The 20,032-nt window shown below is 49.6% G+C and overlaps 2 protein-coding genes across 3 annotated transcripts in view; both read left to right on the plus strand.

Annotated features, from left to right (window-relative positions):
- LOC142573216 (uncharacterized) overlaps window positions 1-20,032 on the plus strand; it is a 217,223-nt gene that overhangs the window by 143,438 nt on the left and 53,753 nt on the right. The window lies entirely within an intron of this gene.
- On the plus strand, window positions 12,147-12,778 carry LOC142571244 (uncharacterized). Its single transcript, XM_075679499.1, has one exon. It carries the CDS (start codon window positions 12,147-12,149, stop codon window positions 12,696-12,698), a length of 552 nt encoding a protein of 183 aa, XP_075535614.1. The 3' UTR covers window positions 12,699-12,778.

Genomic DNA, 20,032 nt, shown 5'->3' on the forward strand with positions numbered 1-20,032 from the left:
GAAAGCGCATTGCAGGCGAAGGCATGTTAGTCTTTACATGTCTCCGCACCAGTATTTTTTTTTGCGACCACCGCTAGGCAGATGAGCCTTGCAAGGCGTCTCTCCTCTTGAAGGAAACGGCGTAGCTGACGATCCATTCCGCATTCAAACACCCATAGCTCCATTCCCGACATTTCCAGCCGCTGACAGGAAGTGCGGTTTAAAACCTCTGAATCTTGGAAAAGTAGCGAAAACTGCCGGCAGTGTCCGCCGGTTTGTGCCAAGAGAAAAATGCTCCTTTGCGCAAGCCCTATGAGCCGCGCTGCATAAGGTTGTTGTGGTACATTAGGCCGCCAATGCGGGATTTCGGCGTCTCTTCTAAAGCACTTCACTATTTTCTTTTTTCCTTTGGTTCAACGAGTGGCGTAGAAACTGGAAATTGCGAAAGTAGTTGTGGCCATAAGAAAGGCAAACCACGCGCAGATGTCCACGTCATTCGAACACGGAGAGCGATGCGCGTGAGACGCGTGTCGTTTGCAGCTACTCTTGGCCCAAGCAAGCAGGCGCTCTGAAGTTCACTTTCATGACATGATCAGGCTAGGTAAATGTTTATCACCAGCCTGTTTTAAAAGGGACGCCAATAAATTAGTCATCATTAATATGTTACCTAAATGAGCCACATTTACTGAAGGGGGCGGAGCCGAGCCGTTGAAAGCAATTATGCGCCGCCATTTGCAGTCCTACCTCAGGCGGCCGCCATACCCCTTTCAGCTTCTGCTGTAACTAATGCAGAACGACTTGGTGCGGCGTGCTGCAGTGCTCTAGTCCGTCTAGAAACAACTGGCGGACGTTTTCACTTCAGGGAGATCAAAACGATCATCTATGAATGGTCAATATTACATGGAGCAACAGGCCTCCACGAACACCCTGTGCGTGTGCACCTTTGTTCCCTCCTAAGCACACGATACTCCTATCGTGTATCGAACCAATGCACTCTGTGAGTTCCTTACGGCAAGTGTTTTACCCTGCCGGCAATTATTACCATTTTGACAATATATATATATATATTGTGACGCAGCAGTTATCACGACGTTTATTCTGCGTCAAAGACGGCGAACCGAGCACGCCCACTGCACGGATCACACTCGAGAGCCAGCCCCACAAGCGATGATGAAGAACCCCATATGAACCCCACATGATGATAATCATGTACAGATGACAAAGAACAGCTTATAAATTCCCACACTAATGTCCCCTCGCGCGAGAGCGGCCATCCTGGCCGCAATTCAAAGGGGCGGTGAACGTCTCGTGAAAGGCTTTATACGGGAAACGTGGACAATCTCAGCAGCGCGGCAGCGGCGGTCATTCAGAACAATAACTGGTTCAACGCGATAGTTAACCGGAGGAGTCTGCTCCAAGACTTTGTAGGGGCGGATGGACCGAAGCTGAAACTTGTCACACAAGGCAGGAGTACGAGCTGGTGTCCGGAGTAGCACTTCGTCGCCAGGGCGGAAGCACACGACGCGATGAGAGGCGTCGTAATGCTGCTTGCGGTCCTGTTGCCATGCTTCGGTGTTGATGCGGGCGAGCTGGCGACAATGCAGAATGCGGGACACACATTCTTCGCAGGAGGAAGGACATTGCTGGACAGTTGCCGCGAAGAAAGAGACGTCAAGATAGGAAGAGGGCGAACGACCATAGACAAGGTAAAATGGCGAGTAACCGGTCGTGCGTTGAACGGCGGTATTATATGCAAAAGTCACGAATGGCAAAATTGCGTCCCATTTTCTGTGATCCGGGTTGATGTACATGGCTAGCATGTCTGACAGCGTGCGATGAAATCGCTCTGTGAGGCCGTTGGTTTGCGGATGGTAACTGGAGGTGGTCTTGTGGGTGGTTCCGGAGGCTCTGAGTACTTCGTCTAGTAGTTGCGAGAGGAATGCTTATCCACGGTCGCTCAGGAGGACGCGAGGAGCACCGTGACGCAGTATTAAGGATTGAAGTATGAATGCAGCAACTTCTGAGGATGAGGCCGAACTCACACAAGTTGTTTCGGCGTAGCGTGTCAAGTGATCAACGGCTGTCACGACCCATCGTTTACCGGTGAGAGTCACAGGAAGAGGACCATACAGGTCAACGCCAACGACCTCAAATGGTTGCGACGGACAAGGAACCGGTTGCAGTTGTCCGCTTGGAGCTGGTGTAGGGAGCTTTCGACGCTGACATAGGGCGCAGGAAGCGACATATCTCGCTACACTGGCGGACAATCCAGGCCAGTAGAAGCGACCTTTGATGCGGTCATAAGTTTTTTGAAAACCGAGGTAACCAGCAGTCATGTCGTCATGAGAAGCCTGCAGGACATGAGCACGTAGAGAGCGTGGCAGGACAGGAACCCAGCGTTGACCGTCAGGGTGATAGACATGACGGTATAGGACGCGGTTGTCAATCTTAAATTGCGTCAGCTGCCGACGAAGGCGGGCGTTAGGCGGGTGCGAAGCTCCTTGAAGGTGGTCTATGATGCGCCGACAGTAAGAGTCGGCAAGTTGATGAAATTGGAAGGATTTGTTGTCGTGTGGAGGCATCTCGTCGACAGTGGCCAACAAGAAAGCATGTGAGGAGGGATCGTGCGAAAGCTTGTCACGGATGGTAGTTGGAGGTCCATTGCACGGTGTCGTAGGAAGCGGACAGCGAGAAAGCGCGTCTGCATCTTGGTGTTTTTTTCCGCACTTGTAGGTAATAGTGAAGTCGTATTCTTGCAGACGAAGAATCCACCGACCAAGTCGTCCAGCCAAGTTCTTCAGCGTTGAAAGCCAGCATAATGCATGACGGTCTGTAACGATCGTAAAGTGGCGGCCGTGAAGATAAGGTCGAAACTTCTGCACAGACCAAATGATAGCTAGGCATTCCTGCTCTGTGATGGTGTAATTCTTTTCGGCCTTTGTCAGAACGCGACTTGCGTATGCAACGACCCTCTCACCTAGAGTGTCGTCTCGCTGTAGGAGAATGCCACCAATTCCGTGACCACTAGCATCCGTATGCAGGAGGGTAGGAGCAGCTTCATCAAAATGGCGTAGTACTGGTTCAGATGTGACAGCGCGCTTCAGATGGGCGAACGCAGATTCACATTCGGGAGACCACACAAAGGGAACATTAGAACCCAGTAATTTGTGCAGAGGTGAAGCTATTGAGGTGAAGCCTCGTTTGAATCGGCGAAAATAGGAAGCGAGGCCTAGGAAACTACGCAAATCTTTGGTCTTTTCGGGACGAGGGAAGTGCTGAACTGCCGAAACCTTGTCAGGATCAGGACGAATGCCATCTTTGCTCACAATGTGACCTAGTACTTTGATCGCCTTGCTCGCAAAATGGCATTTCTTGGTGTTTAGCTGAAGTCCGGCGTTGGCAAGGCACGTGAGAACTTCATCCAGACGTTGCAGATGCTGAGAGAAGGTTGACGAGAAAACAACAATATCGTCCAGGTAGCACAGGCCACGAAGAACGGTGTCAATCATGCGCTCGAACGTTGCGGGCGCATTGCAGAGGCCGAATGGCATGACATTAAACTCGTAGAGCCCATCTGGTGTTGAAAACGCTGTTTTCTCCTTATCGTCCTCATGCATAGGTATCTGCCAGTAGCCGGAACGCAGATCGATGCTGGAGAAGTGCTCGGCACCCTGCAGGGAATCCGAGGCATCGTCTATTCGCGGCATAGGGTATACATGGTTGCGTGTGATCTTGTTAAGTGCTCGGTAGTCGACACAAAATCGAACAGAGCCGTCTTTTTTCCGAACCAAAACAACGGGGGAAGACCAAGGGCTAGCAGAGGGGCGTATTATGTTTCGTTGGAGCATGTCGGTGACGTTCTCGTCAATGACTTTCCTCTCGGCTAGCGATACGCAATACGGTCTACGGCGCACGATGGATGTGCCATCTGTCTCTATCCGATGCGTCGTTATCGAAGTCCTTCCCAACGAAGCTGAATGCGCATCAAAGGAAGCTTCATGTTTTTGGAGCAACGCAAGCAATTGTTGTGACTGCGAAGGTGTGAGATCGGAACTGATGGCAGCTGCAAGAGCTGAAGAAGATGCGGCCCGTCCGGTACAAGGAACTTCAGAGGAAGCTGGTTTAAAGGAAACAACAGATATAGACTCCGATTCAGTGGCGCAAGCCAATGTAGTGCCTTTAGGGATGAGAATCTTTTCGGATGTCGGGTTTGTAGCGTAGAGAAGTGCAGAGCCATGATCAAACCTAACGAGCCCTGATGCAAAGGCTATCCCTCTTGCGAGACAGCGTGCAGATGATAATACGAGCACGTCGCCGCAGTCAATGACGTCAGAGGTGATGGTAACGATGCTTTGATGGCGAGGAGGTAGCGCGGTATCTTCTGCAGCAAGCAAGTGAAGGGGTGCGTCATCTGCACGATGTGAATAGGTCGTGTCGGTTATATGGAGAACGCGTTGCCCACAGCAGATGGAGGCGGAGGCCGTAGAAAGAAAATCCCATCCCAATATGAGCTGCTGGGCACACGAACTTAGCACTGCAGATTGTACGTAATGCAGAAGTCCATCGATGGAAATACGAGCAGTGCACATGGCGATAGGTCGAATGGAGGCCCCTTGAGCAGCGAGTAGCGTAGGTCCATCATAGGGGGGCGTAACATTCCCAAGTCGCGAACACAATTCACGGTGGTTGACTGAAACCCTAGCACCAGTGTCTATTAAAGCTTCTACTTGTACACCTTCTACTACAACCAATATCACATTGCACAGACGCGATGGAGGAATTTCTGTCCTGTCGTTCCATGCAGCTTTTCCTCCAAAAGCTGCATAATTTAGTTTTCCGGACGACGCTCGGTGAATTGAGAAGCAGGTCTCGGTCGGGACGTAGAGCGGCGAAGGGGTGACGGCGAGCGGCGTCTTGCAGGACGGTACGTCTGAGCCGTCTCGGATGTCACAGTAGGCGATGGAGAGCGTCCGCGCAGTGGACCATAAGGACGGCGTTGGTCATGGAAGCACCATAGACGTTGGAAAGTAGCTCCGGGTGAAAAGTCATCGCGTTCGTATACGTCATATCCGCGACGCTCGTCTTGCTGGCGCTTGCGGCAAAAACGTGCTATGTGGCCACGATAGCCGCAGTAGTAGCAGATGGGACGAGGAGGACGCCACTGCGGATAGCTGGTTTGAGTAGGTGCGCTGGTAGTCATGGAAGCGATGTGGGCCGGTGTTGGTTTAGGAGGCATCGGTGGAACGATGACTGGAGTAGCTACGGCTACTTGTGCGTACGTTGATGGGGCCCTAGGGGTTAGAGGGTCCGTGTACGCTGCACCAGCCATGGACGCCAATTCCTCCTTGATGACGTCTCGCAGATTGGTATCGGAGGCATGACAAGGCATAGGCCCTGCGGCTAAGCCAAGGTACTGGAGCTCTTCTCGAATTATTGCGCGTATCATTGCTCGTAATGTAGGGTCGTCGGCGGTTGTGTTTGCAGTGGTGTCTGGCTGCAACCGTACTGATTCGAGTTCGTCAAGGCGCTGGCAAGTAGCGACGATATCAGCGACGGTAACAGGGTTCTGGATGGCTAAAACATTGAAAGCAATAGCTGCGATGCCTTTGATGATGTGGCGAACCCTGTCTGATTCGGTCATCGCCGTGTTCACGCGTCGACACAGAGCAAGGACATCCTCGATGTACGACGTATAAGATTCACCGGGTTGTTGCTTGCGAGTGTCGAGCGTCTTTTTTGCGAGGGCAGAACGAACAGCCGGTGTGCCGAAGATTTGGCGGAGCTGTTGTTTGAAAGCGCCCCAGTTTGTGAAATCAACCTCATGGTTGAAAAACCAAGTCTTCGCTACTCCTGTCAGATAAAAGGCGACGTGACGTAGCTTGGACGCATCGTCCCAACGGTTAGCCGAACTCACACGGTCATAGTCGTCCAGCCAATCCTCGACGTCTTCACCGCGAAGTCCGACAAACAGATTGGGATCACGCTGGTGCCCACTGACAACCCAACACGGAGAGGCTGGGGTAGCCGAGGCCGAGATGGTCGAAGTAGAAGTGCCTGTTCGCTCGTCCTGCGACATGCTGGCGGACAGCTGGCACAATCGGCGACCCGATCGAAGCTCCAGGAGGTTGAGCGGGGAGTCAGAGGACGGAGGACTGAAGAGCACACTCCACCGCTTGTGACACAGCAGTTATCACGACGTTTATTCCGCGTCAAAGACTGGGCGGATCACACGGATCACACTCGAGAGCCAGCCCCACAAGCTATGATGAAGAAGAACCCCATATGAACCCCACATGATGATGATCATGTACAGATGACAAAGAATAGCTTATAAATTCCCACAATATATATATATATATATATATATATACTAGCTGCGACGTGCGTTCGCTAATTTCTCGCAGCGCAGCATCTTGATCACCGCGCTCGTAACTAACTTCAACATTACTTTTGTTAACCCCACATCACCTACAATTTCTAATTCCCTGCGACATTAGGTTAATCACACAAGTTCCAATTCGTGCTTATGCGTCTTTGTATAAGCGCTTGTTTTTACGCAATTTTCGGTTATTTTTGCACGTGTGAGTTAACTTTTTTTGAAGCGCTTCAAGTCAGAATAAAAGGTACGGTGCAAAATATCAAAACAAAGGCAGTCATTGATGAACTGCGCCGCAGCCACAACCAGTTTTACTTTGTAGAGCTCCAGGCAGTGACTATTGAATAATATCGGTTGTTTCTGCGTGCCTGAGTCTTTCACATAACAAATAAAGCATCATGCTGCTTCTGCAACTAAAGCGTTTGGTTGCTAGTCAGCGCTCTGCCCTCTGCTCTTCACCCGCCCGTCCTGTGTCGCGCTGTTTCTGTTTTATGACCAAGCAGCAGAAGCACGCGGGCGTAGCCCGACACCGTTGATCACTGTCTCGAACGTACTATAGTCGGATACAACTTTAGAAGAAAGGGGAGGCCCGCCCAGATGACCGAAGCGCGACAGCCCATTGCTTCCGCGACTAAAATAGTCCCGCTCGAAAAATCGTGCCCCTGAAACGCGTAATTCTCGGTATAAATAAAGACATTTGTATTTTTATAACTGGTTTAGTTGAGCTCTCATGTGCTACAGCCTATGCCGGATAGCGACAGAAAATAACCCCGTGCCTTCTACAACGCTGCCCGTCGCCTGCTCTTTAGCTTCATTGCAAGTGACAAAAGTAGAAAGAGCAGCTCTGCACGGCTTTGGCGCTTGTTTACGTGTACACGGCGTATCTACTACTCGTTTTCCAAGCTTAAAATGAATCGTTTGCTATTGAAAAAGTACTTATATAAAACAATGCATTTATCGCAACCATTACAAACCTGGGGCGAGAATACGGTCGAGGCATGAAGGTACAAAAATGCTTCATTCATCGTTTTAAATAAGTACTCTTGATTTTAAACCTCATAAAATTTATATTTTTTTCGTTTTGTGCTTTCACAATTTCACAGCACGCATTCTACAGCTTGCGCGTGCACTGGTGGACAGCAATCAATCGACCGTGCTACACAACACTCGGACACCGTCGTTAGACGCTCGGCTATCTCACTGCTGACAATCATGATTCACGCTAAGTTAACGGCGACATACCTTTGCGTTTAAGGCTTCTTCTGCAAATATTTGCAGAAGAAGCCTTAAACAGATTAAGGGACGCCGGGCTTCCTGAGAGATTGATATTATGGTGGCAGGCTTATCTGAGTAATCGCTCACAGTTTGTGGAGTGTGCGGGTGTTAGGTCTGCTGATCTGCCGGTATTGTCTGGGGTTCCACAAGGTTCAGTGCTTGGTCCTCTGTTGTTTTTAATTTATATAAACGGCATTGCTTCTAACATCGATAATTCTGTTACAATGAAATTGTTCGCAGATGACTGCGTGATGTATAGTGTTGTCAATAGCTCCTCTTGCCAAACACTACTGAACAATAGCCTCTGTACACTCGCGGACTGGTGCGAACGAAACGGTATGCAAATAAATTTTGATTACACAGTTGCCATGACAATAACCACAAAGAAAAAGCCTCTGTCTCATACGCACCACATGGCTAATAAAGCTATTCAATCGGTAACGTCTGTCAAGTATTTAGGAATAACTATCACAAGCAACTTAATATGGGACAAACATTTGAAGAATGTTTGTACAACAGCGTTCAATAAACTTTTCTTTTTGTGCAGGAAACTAAACGACTCGCCGTCAAGTGTTAAACTCGAGGCATACCGCACTTTCGTTCAACCAGTCCTTGAGTACGCTTCCGCAGTATGGGACCCATACTACGTTAAAGATGTCGCACAAGTAGAACGAATTCAGCGCCTCGCTGCCCGATTTATTGTATCTGACTATCGGTCTTCTTCATCTGTTACTGACATGTTGCAGTGACTGAATCTGGAACCCCTCCGTGTACGCCGAAAGATTGCGAGACTAAAAATGCTTTATTTGATATATCAGAACAAAATCGGTCTCCCGCGCGAAACTTACCTTTCCCGCTCACAACACAGGTCTTCTAGAATTAATCACTCGAATGTTATCCGTCCTCACTTTGCGAGGACGCAAATGTTTCAGAAGTCTTTTTTTCCGCTCACAATTGAAGAGTGGAATTGTCTGCCACCGTCTGTTGTTGATTGCGCAAATGTAGATTCCTTTGTGAAATCTTTGTCATTGCACTTGATGTAACCCTCTCCTGCTAGGGCAGCATTGCTGCCTGCAGTATTTTGAAATAAATAAATAAAATAAATAAATTTTCTGTTGAGACACTCGTAGGTTTGTTTTATGCGCGCACACTTTCCGGATTTCTCCTGAGAATGGTTTTGCTCCATCACTTCACCCCGTCCGACGAAAAACGTAGCGACACTGTACACGAACACACCCGCCGCTAACAGTAGGCACCAGTCTTTGGAAAAATTTTCTGGTCGTAACGTCACTCGGGAGCGAAATAAAACAACATAGAACAAACACACAGGATGTGTGTTCGTAGCGGTCGCCGCGGGATTCTGTTTTCAGGCAAAGCGTAGCGCAGTGCCAGCGATGCTCGCTGCAATGTTCGTTCGCCGGATCACGGCTGAGAATAAACGCACGCGGCACAAATGCCGCATCGTAAGCTCGTAGTAACGTTTCAGGCATGCTAGATTATCACAAACAGTTCTGGAATTCACTCTGACGAGGGGCTGAAGCACACAGCTGACGCGACCTCGCCCAGTTCGAAGCGCGGGCGGCCATCTTCTCTGTCGGCGGGCTCACCGGCCGTCTGGCTGATGACGTTAGTCCAGAGTGCGCGCCCATTGGTGAGTGCTCGTGTGCCTCCACCTCCGTCCCCTTTTTTCTAAAGTTGTATCTGACTATAGAGATATTTCATTTACCTTGTAAAGCGAAGTTTTCTTGGCCTCTTCCTTCAACTTCCCCACTGCTGCTGCTGCTGTCTGGCACACAACGTCGGGGTGGTCCAGAGCATGTGAATACATGTCAGGAGCACGGCAGAGAGTAACGGCGACGCGAGAAACTCGTTCAGACCTTCGCACCGCGTCGAATGTGCACAATGCCTTGTGCCTCCTGGACGTCAACACATTAGCATTTTTACAGCTGTAAGTATGCGTGACTCCCGCAATAGCACCACGTAAATTGCTGCGCTTACTTTCCTACTAGCATCCAAGTCCAGTGGGGAGATAGAAAGAAAGGCAGAGAGAATGCAGAGAGCAAGCAGAGAATGGGTAGAACCTACGCAGTCGCGAAACGAGCTTTGCCACTCTCCGCTCGCAGTTCCGACACAAGGTGTTGTCGGAGGGGGGGGGGGGGGGTGAAACGGTGACGTGAGAAGTCAAGGAACCGCTACTACTATAGACACGACTGCGGTTGCGGGCAAACAATATAAATTTATGCAGGAGGCGGAAACTCCCTATACCTCCCTTGGGACACTCGGTCCCATGCCGATACGCCGCGGCAGCGCCACTTCCACCACTGGCGGTTGCCGGATATCCAAATGGCAATATTTCACAGACAAAGAAATGCCTCCATGACGTCACTGAGACGTCAGAGGAAGAGGGTGAGGCGACCAACCGGGAGGAGGAGACTTGCCGCGAAGCCCTCCTTTCCCATTTCGCATGCAAGCGGGCTGTGTTTGTGCTCTCTTGCAGGTCCGCTGGCCGCGCAGCGACATTGGCCAAATCGCGGAGCAGAACTCGTTGAAGTGTGCCGTCTTTACGTAGTGCTTTTTTTCTGCCGCGTTTACACTGGGAATTTCTATTCCTTTTTGAAGCACTGTGACAGCGCTCATACACACCAGTGCCAAGCAATTGTAATGAAAATTATTTATAGAGCAAACCATCGTTAACTACCAATATTCACAGGTAATATTTTTTCAATAATATTTTAAATCCATTTCGTCATTTTGTGAAATTGAAATCCCTAACTTGTGGTTATGTTTAGGGCTGCAGTCCAACTAGTCCACAGATATGGGGGGGTGGATTATAAAGAAAATGACACCCTGGCACCATCATGCGTTAATTTTGTTCGCGTGATCTGAAGCAGATCAACTAAAGCTGGCCGATTTCTCAGTTAGCCAGAACTCAACATAAATAATTGTCGGACGTTTTTTTTGGTTTTTATTCACACATTCTGTACTGGAAAGATACTGACCCCCGCGCAGTGGGAAAGCGCTAATCTGTAGAAGCAATTTTCATTCACAACTGAAATTTGTACATGATGAGCGAACACAGATTGCAGAAGATTTGAACCAATGCGAAAATTAACCATCACAGGCCGGTCACACGGAACTTGACTAACACGTATTTTATGACGGCGACACATTTTGTGGCTCACAGAAAGAAGGTAGAACACAATGCTTTTATTTCATTGACAGTATGAGAAGTAAGGACCCACGGAATGTTAAACTGGCTACATGCATCAGCATGAACAGGAAGTAGCCTATAATTGGTCTCGCGATTTGAACTACATGTCGAATGAGGGAGGATATTAGCGTTTACAAGCGCATATAATCTTCCTGTCATCATACTTTGCGTCATATTCATATAGACAGAAAAGCACTGCGAGTATTAGGGCACTGTTTTACAATAACAGCAACACAACGAACAGACAATTCAGAAAAAAACCTAAGTATCACTCTTCATCGCAAGGGGGATTACCACTCTGCAATTAATTAGCATACTCTATCATTCTATTACTGGTATAATGAAATACATTTTTTCCGGTAAAACAAATACCATTGCGCCTAGTCTATAATACAGGTGCTCAAAACTTGCACACACCGAAGCTGTGCCTAAAGCAAGGTGACGGAACCTTTGGTACCGTCTGCACTCCAAAATTCAGATAAAATAGGAAGCTTCAATCTGCTTCAGTACGATATCTCAGTAACGGTGAATCAAAACGCATCAGGAAATTATGTGCGTGCATCCTTTTGCCATCTTTGCTCTTAAAATTTGATAACACCACGGCTCTCTTCATTTTTTCTTTACTTTCGCCTTGGCTGTATGTGTCGAGAAAAAGTGCACAAAATGTGTAGCCCAACACACACGCCGTCAGTACAAGCATTTCACCGACAGCATGCAATGGGCGGTCGTCATGACGAATGGGTCGAGCGACACTGCTTCTGTGTCAGCCAACCGAGACTTGCACAGAACTGGTTTACTCATGCAAAATGAATACCATCTCAGGAAATAAAGCGAAATACTTGCGCTTACCAGTTGTCATTAGTGTGATAGCGCAGCACGTCATGCCGTATGTGTACTGGGCGGGCTAACTGCCATGATCCATGTGACGTCACATAGCGATATATATATATATATATATATATATATATATATATATATGTATGTATACGACGGCACTAAATAAACTGATTCATTTCCCGGTTTGGCTGCGTGATGACGTTATAACAACTGGCGACGAAGGTCTTGCATACCCACGTAAGCGACGGCCTTGGGCCTGCACGGGTGGACAGGCAGGAACGGAAGCAAGCGAGCGGAGTTTTCGTCCAGATTCAAGGCGCTGCACGTGCTCCCGGAGTGCCGCCCACCGAACACCCCTGCTGAGGAAGTGCTCGGCCACAGGGAAAGACAACGGGGTTTGGAGCTTGAGCACGTCCAAGCAAGGAAACGCCAAACTGATGAGTAACGGATATATGTACTTCTGTCGAAATGCCGTCACTGGGAAAGATGTCCGAGTTCGACCCGAAAACGCAAAACTTCGAGTCGTACTTAGAGCGTTTTGAACATTTCTTAACGGCTAATGATATCGTCGACGCAAAGCGCCTTCCCGTCTTTTTGACAGTCATAGGACCAGAGGCTTGCGAAGTACTGAGAAGTCTTGTTGTGCCGGCAGCCCCGGGAGAAAAATCGTACGCAGAAGTTAAAAGCCTCCTGAAGGAGCACTTCAGCCCCATGAGTTCCGTAATAGCAGAACGATGCAAGTTCAACCCGCGCGTACAACAGGAGGGCGAAAGCGTGGAGGGGTTCATCGTGGAACTTAAGCATTTAGTCAGGAAGTGTGACTACGGGGACTTTTTGCAAGACGCCCTCCGAGATAGGCTGGTCGCTGGCATACGGAACGAAGAGACCGGGCGTGCTCTGTTTGCTGAACGAGAGCTGAACTTTGATGGCGCTTGCAAAATCGCCCTGGATAGAGAACTAGCGGCGCGAGACACTGAACAACTGCGGTCAAGAGAACGAGAGGCACCTTGCTGGTCGTGAAAAGCCGGCCACACCAGTATCGGAGACCAGCTAATCCTAAGCATGTTGAAGTCCGCAAGAACGAAAAATGCGCAAGATGCGGCAGGGGACACTCGTCGGAAGAATGTTGGTACAAAAACTTTATTTGTCGCAAGTGTTCGGCTGTAGGTCATTTGAAAACCATATGCCCAGTTGCTAGAGCGAAGCCAAAAGAAATATGCATGCGCTCGAGTGTTCTGACGAGGACTCGGAGCAGGAACTGTACCATGTCATTAACACCAACCAATCATCTTATGAAGTTAGTGTGTAAATAGAAGGACGTACACTGCATATGAAAATGGACACGGGAGCGGCTGTCACAATTGCCCCGGAGCAAATGTACCTGTCTGAATTTCCACACGTAAAATGTTAATGATGCAAAACGTGGCTTCGCACGTATACTGGGGAGCAAATACAGCTAAAAGGACAGTGTGACGTGGTGGTTAAGTACAACAATCAATTCATGACTCTACCAGTGATTGTTGTAAAACACAACGGAAGGAAGTCGCCTGTACTAATGGGGCGAAATTGGTTAGAACGTTTCAAGCCTTATTGGCTAGAAATTGGCCAGACTGCAGTTGAAGACGGATTTGCGGTGCTAAAACAGAAGTACCCTTCCGTGTTTTCTAAAAAGCTGGGGACAATACAAAACTTTGAAGCAAAGATTGTCATGAAACCAGGTACAGTTCCTGTATTTTGCCGCGCTAGACCAGTTCTGTTTGCGTTGCAGGAAAGAGTTGAGCGGCAGCTGCGAGAACATGTGGAAACAGGCATGCTGCGTCCTGTAACGCGAAGTGACTGGGCTACGCCACTTGTCACAGTTGTGAAGGAAAACGGCAGTGTCTGGTTATGCGGGGATTGCAAGACTGCAGTAAACCCCTCTCTCTAAGCAGATCGTTACCCCCTACCCAGACCAGATGACTTGTACACTGCCTTAGCAGGAGGAAAGGTGTTCAGTGTACTAGACCTTTCTTCGGCGTACCAGCAGCTGCCATTGACTCCGGAGTCACGACTATTTTTGACAGTAAACACTAGTCTTGGGTTGTTCGAATTTCAGCGCCTTCCTTAAGGGGTGGCAAGTGCACCCGCTATCTTTCAGGCAATGATGGACGAGGTGCTTCATGGCATCCCACATGTAGGCTGTTATATTGACGACGTTATCGTCACAGGGACAGATATCCGCGACTGCCAGGAGACACTAGAACGTGTCTTGCAACGCCTCGGTGAATACAACATCACGCTTAACTTGGATAAATGCCGTTTTTTCCGAAAATCGGTTACATATTTGGGTCACACAGTGACTGAGCAAGGCATTTACCCTACCGACACAAAGAAGAGCGCAATCTTACGAGCCCCCGAGCCCACTACAGTTACAGAGCTTAAGGCGTACTTGGGAATGTGGAATTTTTACTCAATATTTCTCAAGAACGCTTCGACAGTAGCAGAGCCTTTTTATCGGCTGCTTAGAAAAGAACAAAAATGGTCGTGGACAAAGGAGTGCAGCACCGTGTTTAAAGATACGAAGCACTTGCTAACAAGCAGCAAGGTGCTCACATTCTATGACGTCAAGAAACCGCTCGCAATGCTTTGCGATGCATCGTCATATGGCTTAGGAGCCGTTATCTTTCACGAGACGGCTGAAGGTGAAGAAAAGCCAATTGCTTTTGTTTCGCGTCCACTGCCGGAAGCAGAAAAAAAAATACGCGCAGTGCGAATGCGAGGCCCTGGCGTTAATCTTTGGCCGAAAGAAATTTCCCCGGGACCTGTACGGCCGAGAATTCACTATATATATATATATATATATATATATATATATATATATATATATATATATATATATATATATATATATATATATATATATATATATATATATATATATATATATTGTTACGTGCGAAGGAGACCGTTTTTAACCCTTACGGATGAAGGGGACCGTTTACTTTAGGTCGCGATCGAAGGTGAGCGCAAGAGCGGCCAGCTGGTTAATCAACTCAGCGTCGTTCTCTTCTTCCTTCCTCCACTCGGGACCACAAGCACGTTCACTGGTCTTCGTTTTCTTCATGCGTAACATTCCCCTCGTCACAGACGAAGCCCGCCGGGTGAGTTAATCCATTTGCCTGGACGTGAACAATTTCAAGCGGGCGACATGGACTGCTTGTGTCTTGGCAGCTCTTCTACCACTCGCCGTGAGGCGAGCTATGTTATACGTTACTTCCGTGAGTCTGTTAAGAATAACAAATGGTCCATCGTAGGTGGCCAAAAGCTTTTGGCATAACCCGCGTTTCCGTACTGGAGTCCACAGCCAAACTAAATCACCAGTGCGATAGGTTACCGGACGGTTGCGAATGTCGTAGCGTTCTTTTGATCTGTCCTGCGATGCCAAAGTGCCCAAACGAGCAATACGACGAGCTTCTTCGGCAAGGCAGAGAGTCTCGGCGACAGTGGGATTTTCATGACTACAGAAAGGGAAAACAGTGTCGATTGTGTACCGGGGTGGCCGTGCGTACAGCAGGAAGAAAGGGATATAGCCGGTAGTCTCGTGCTTGGCGGTGTTGAACGCGTACGTGATAAAAGGCAGTACGTCATCCCAGTTCTTGTGGTCGGATGAAACATACATGGATAACATGTTTACAATTGTGCGGTTGGTGCGCTCCGTAAGCCCATTCGTTTGTGGATGGTATGGTGTCGAGTGACGCAAGTGGGATCCACACAAACGAAGCAGCTCCTCTACGACGTCCGCTGTGAATTGTCGTCCACGGTCGCTGATGATCACGCGAGGCGGACCATGTCGCAGGATCACATATTGGAGCAGGAATGTTGAAACGTCAGTGGCAGTTGCGGAGGGCACGGCCGCCGTCTCGCAGTAGCGCGTGAGGTAGTCGACGCAAACAACTATCCAACGATTTCCCTTGGCTGATTTTGGAAATGGACCTACGAAGTCAATGCCCACTTGTTGGAAAGGCGTGCTTGGAGACGGGATCAGCTGCAGGAGACCAGCTGGAGCAGTAGATGGCCGTTTGTGGCACTGACACTGCAAGCAACTGGCCACATACGTCTCAACAGACTGTCGCATTCCAGGCCAATAAAAGCGCTCCTGAATCCGGTAGAGCGTCCTCGCCGAACCTAAATGGCCAGACGTAGGGTCATCGTGCATAGCACTCAGAATCGCTGTGCGAAGGCTCTCCGGTACCACTAGGAGGAAACGTGCGCCAGTGCTGGAAAAGTTCTTCTTATACAGGAGTCCATCACGTACACAGAAATGGTTTGCTGTCGTCGAGGCGAAGAGCGGTGTTAATTTATCGTCTTTTCGCTGTTCGGCTTTGAAGCAGTCGAAGTCTGGAAAACGCTGCGACACAGAAGCCACGAGGTGATCGAAGTCGTCGGCGTCACAGTCCGTGATGCTAAGTGGCATACGCGAGAGGCAGTCCGCGTCAGCGTGTCGTCGACCGCTCTTATAAGATACGGTGAAGCTGTATTCTTGCAGTCGGAGCGCCCAGCGCGCAAGACGGCCACAAGGGTAACGAAGATTCACAAGCCAACACAATGAGTGGTGGTCGGTGACCACTGTAAAGGGGCGTCCATACAGGTAAGAACGAAACCGCTGAACCGCAAATATTACCGCGAGGCATTCTTGTTCCGTGACAGTGTAATTCTGCTCGGGCCTACTTAATGAGCGGCTTGCATATGCGATCACGTGTTCGCGGTCACCGTAGCGTTGAACTAGGACGGCACCAATACCTATGCCACTGGCATCCGTATGGAGTTCCGTCGGAGCTGAAGGACTGAAGTGTTGAAGAACCGGTCGTGACGTCAGCAGAAACTTCAACTGACGAAAAGAAGAGTCGCACTCCGGAGTCCACTCAAAGGGGGTGTCCTTTCGTAGCAGGCATGTCAGCGGATACGCGACGTCGGCGAATTTAGGAATAAATCGGCGGAAATAGGAACAAAGCCCCAGAAAACTACGGAGCTCCTTGACAGAGCGCGGTGCACTGAACGCTTCAACGGCTGCTGCTTTCTGGGGATCAGGGCGGATGTCATCCTTGTCGACAAGGTGCCCAAGCACAAGAGTTTGGCGTTCACCGAAGTGGCATTTCTTAGAGTTTAAAACTAGACCAGCGTTTCTGATGCAGTTCAGGAAAATATCCAGGCGCGAGTTGTGTTCACTGAAGGTGCGGCCAAAGATGACGACGTCGTCGAGGTAGCACATGCAGATGTTCCACTTCAAGCCGCGCAGAACAGTGTCCATAAATCTCTCGAAAGTTGCCGGAGCGTTGCACAATCCAAATTGCATCACATTAAATTTGAAGAGGCCGTCAGGGGTTACAAAGGCAGTCTTCTCCTTGTCGTCAGGATGCATCGGAATTTGCCAATAGCCAGATCGTAAATCTACTGAGGAAAAGTAAGAGGCGGAATGAAGGCAGTCTATTGCGTCATCAATACGTGGAAGTGGGTACACGTCCTTTTTTGTTATAGCATTCAAACGGCGATAGTCGACGCAAAATCTCCAAGATCCATCTTTTTTTTTAACAAGAATCACTGGAGCTGCCCACGGACTCGCTGACTCTTGTACGACTCCCTTTTTCATCATGTCGTGCACTTGTTCGTTGATAATCTGGCGCTCTGATGGTGAAACACGATATGGCTTTTGTCTAATCGGATTTGCCGAACCCGTGTTGATGGTATGGCGCGTTCGAGACGCAGGGATCGCAAGCATTTTGTCTTCCTGCGCAAAGTCGAATACTGAAACGTGCTTCGAAAGCACACGCACTAACTTTCGGCGTTCACTCGTGCTGAGCGATTTATTTACCATCGACATAAGGGCTGTTTCCGAACTGTGGCCATCCGGTTCTTCCGGCACATCTGTAAGTTCAGCCACTGATAAGGACGCGTGTTCCCTGGCGAAGGCTAATTTCATGCCGTCTGGTAGTATAACGGGCTCCTTAGAACAGTTTACTGTCCATAAGCCAGTGCGTCCGCCTTTGATCGACACCACACAATGCGGCACCAACACATTCTTCTTCAGACAGTTAAAGTGCATCGGTTCTACGGTAGCTTCGAAGCTGTCGGAATCGGCGCCGCAACAGACAACGGGAACGCAAACGGTAGATGACGCAGATATGACCGTATCACCACAAACACACAGTGTAGTTTCGCGATCTACAGGGTTCTCCAGGAGTCCTGATGGAATCGCACCACTTATGAATACTTTCCCTGTGCGGCAGTCGACAGTAGCACCACACTCCCGCAAGAAGTCCATGCCGAGAATAAAATCATGGGCCGACCGAGGAATAATTACAAACTCTGTCGTAATAACATGGCCTCCCAAAAACACGTCAGCACTACACACCCCAATAGGTCGCAACGGCTCGCCACTCACTCCACAGAACTTTGAACCTTCGTCCCATTTAAACAAAACCTTTCGTCCTAACACGTGTTTAAAAGAGACACTCATAACAGAAATTGTTGCGCCTGTGTCCACCAGAGCCATCACAGGGACATTATCTACAAGAACGTGCACTTTGTTTTTCAGCATCAACACAGGAGGTATTTCTGTCAGTAGCATGTCTCCAGCGACCTCACCTCCATCGGCCGCGCTAGCTAGTTTTCCGGTGACGAAGGGGACGTGGTGCGATGCCGCGGTGAGGGAGAACGGGGAGCACGACGTTGCGGTGGGGGTGTCAAACTCCTGTCAGATGCCGGGGAGCGATTCCGGGAGCTGCTGAGCCAATACTCGTCGCCATATGATACGTGTGGTGGCCGCGGGGCACCGTGTGACCGTTCGGAGGGCCGAGAAAACTCTGAGGGCTGGCCATACCACGTGGTCATACGCTGGTTGCAAAACCGCGATATATGACCCGGGACACCGCAGGAATAACACACCGGGAGAGGTCGAAACCTTGGTTGTTCGTCAATGAAGCGGATATTATCATTTTCCCGCGTGTAGTGGGTTGGATCGTGGCGTGTGTCACGACGATACATCGGGCGTCGAGTAGGCGTGCGTTGAGCGCGTTGGTCATAGCGCGGAGTCGGAGGGCGTGTTGTCATCCTCGACTGTGGGGCTGCGCTGTACTCTACGGCCGCTGCGGTGACCATCGGTTGCCAAGGGGCCGAATGTGGCGTCGTCATGGCCTCACGTGACGTGTACACGCCATGGTGGTCAGCAGTTGAATGCAACTCCTCGCGGCGGGAAAGTTCCTCGCGGACAATCTGTCGGATGGTGGAAGGAAGGTCGAGGCAAGGACTCGTGTCCACACTGGCAACCGTCGTAACGTTTGCCAATCGACCAAACTTTGGCGCAATCCGACGCATCTTGAGCGTTTCAAAAGTTCTGCAGTGCCGAATGACGTCAGACACAGAACTGAGGTTCTCCTTTCCAATTAGAAAATTATACACATCCTCAGCCACTCCTTTCAGCAAATGTCCAACTTTATCTTCTTCCGACATGCGAGCACTGACCACCTTGCACAGCTTTAATACTTCTTCGATATATGTTGTGCATGTCTCACCTGGTAGCTGCGCCCGTTGAGACAGCGTCTGCTCCGCACGCTTCTTTTTGGCGACTGAGTCCCCAAAACACGCCTTTAGCTCGTCAACAAAATGTTCCCACGTCGTAAGCGCGTCCTCGTGGTTCTCGTACCACAGGAGGGCGGTATCGGTCAGGGAGAACACCACATTGGTGAGCTGCGCGGTAGCATCCCACCCGTTGGACTTGCTCACTCGTTTGCAGTGGACAAGCCACTCGTCGGCATCTTCCCCCGCTTTGCCTCCGAAGGTGGGTGGAACTCGGTAGTATGGCAGCGGACTGCTAGGCGCTGCCCTAGGAGCGGCTCCTTCTTCTGGCATGTCGAAGACGATCACGGCTGATGGCGGGAGGCCGGCAAGTCGACGGCTTCGACGAAGCTGTGGCAGTGACGGTTCCGTTGTTGTCAGCGGTACCCCGCACCTCCACCACTTTGTTACGTGCGAAGGAGACCGTTTTTAACCCTTACGGATGAAGGGGACCGTTTACTTTAGGTCGCGATCGAAGGTGAGCGCAAGAGCGGCCAGCTGGTTAATCAACTCAGCGTCGTTCTCTTCTTCCTTCCTCCACTCGGGACCACAAGCACGTTCACTGGTCTTCGTTTTCTTCATGCGTAACAATATATATATATATATATATATATATATATATATATATATATATATATATATATATACAGACCACCAGCCACTGCTCGGGATACTAGGGCACGATCAACGGTATCCCGACTATCGCTGCCGCGCGTATGCAACGCTGGGCTTTAACCCTCGCAGCTTACAGGTACCGGCTGAAA

This window comes from Dermacentor variabilis, chromosome 2 (genome assembly GCF_050947875.1).
Source record: "Dermacentor variabilis isolate Ectoservices chromosome 2, ASM5094787v1, whole genome shotgun sequence".
Taxonomy (NCBI): domain Eukaryota; kingdom Metazoa; phylum Arthropoda; class Arachnida; order Ixodida; family Ixodidae; genus Dermacentor; species Dermacentor variabilis.

What these genes read in the sequence shown, in the direction of transcription:
- LOC142571244 (XM_075679499.1), top strand. Translation starts at nt 12,147, where the DNA reads ATGCCGTCACTGGGAAAGATGTCCGAGTTCGACCCGAAAACGCAAAAC.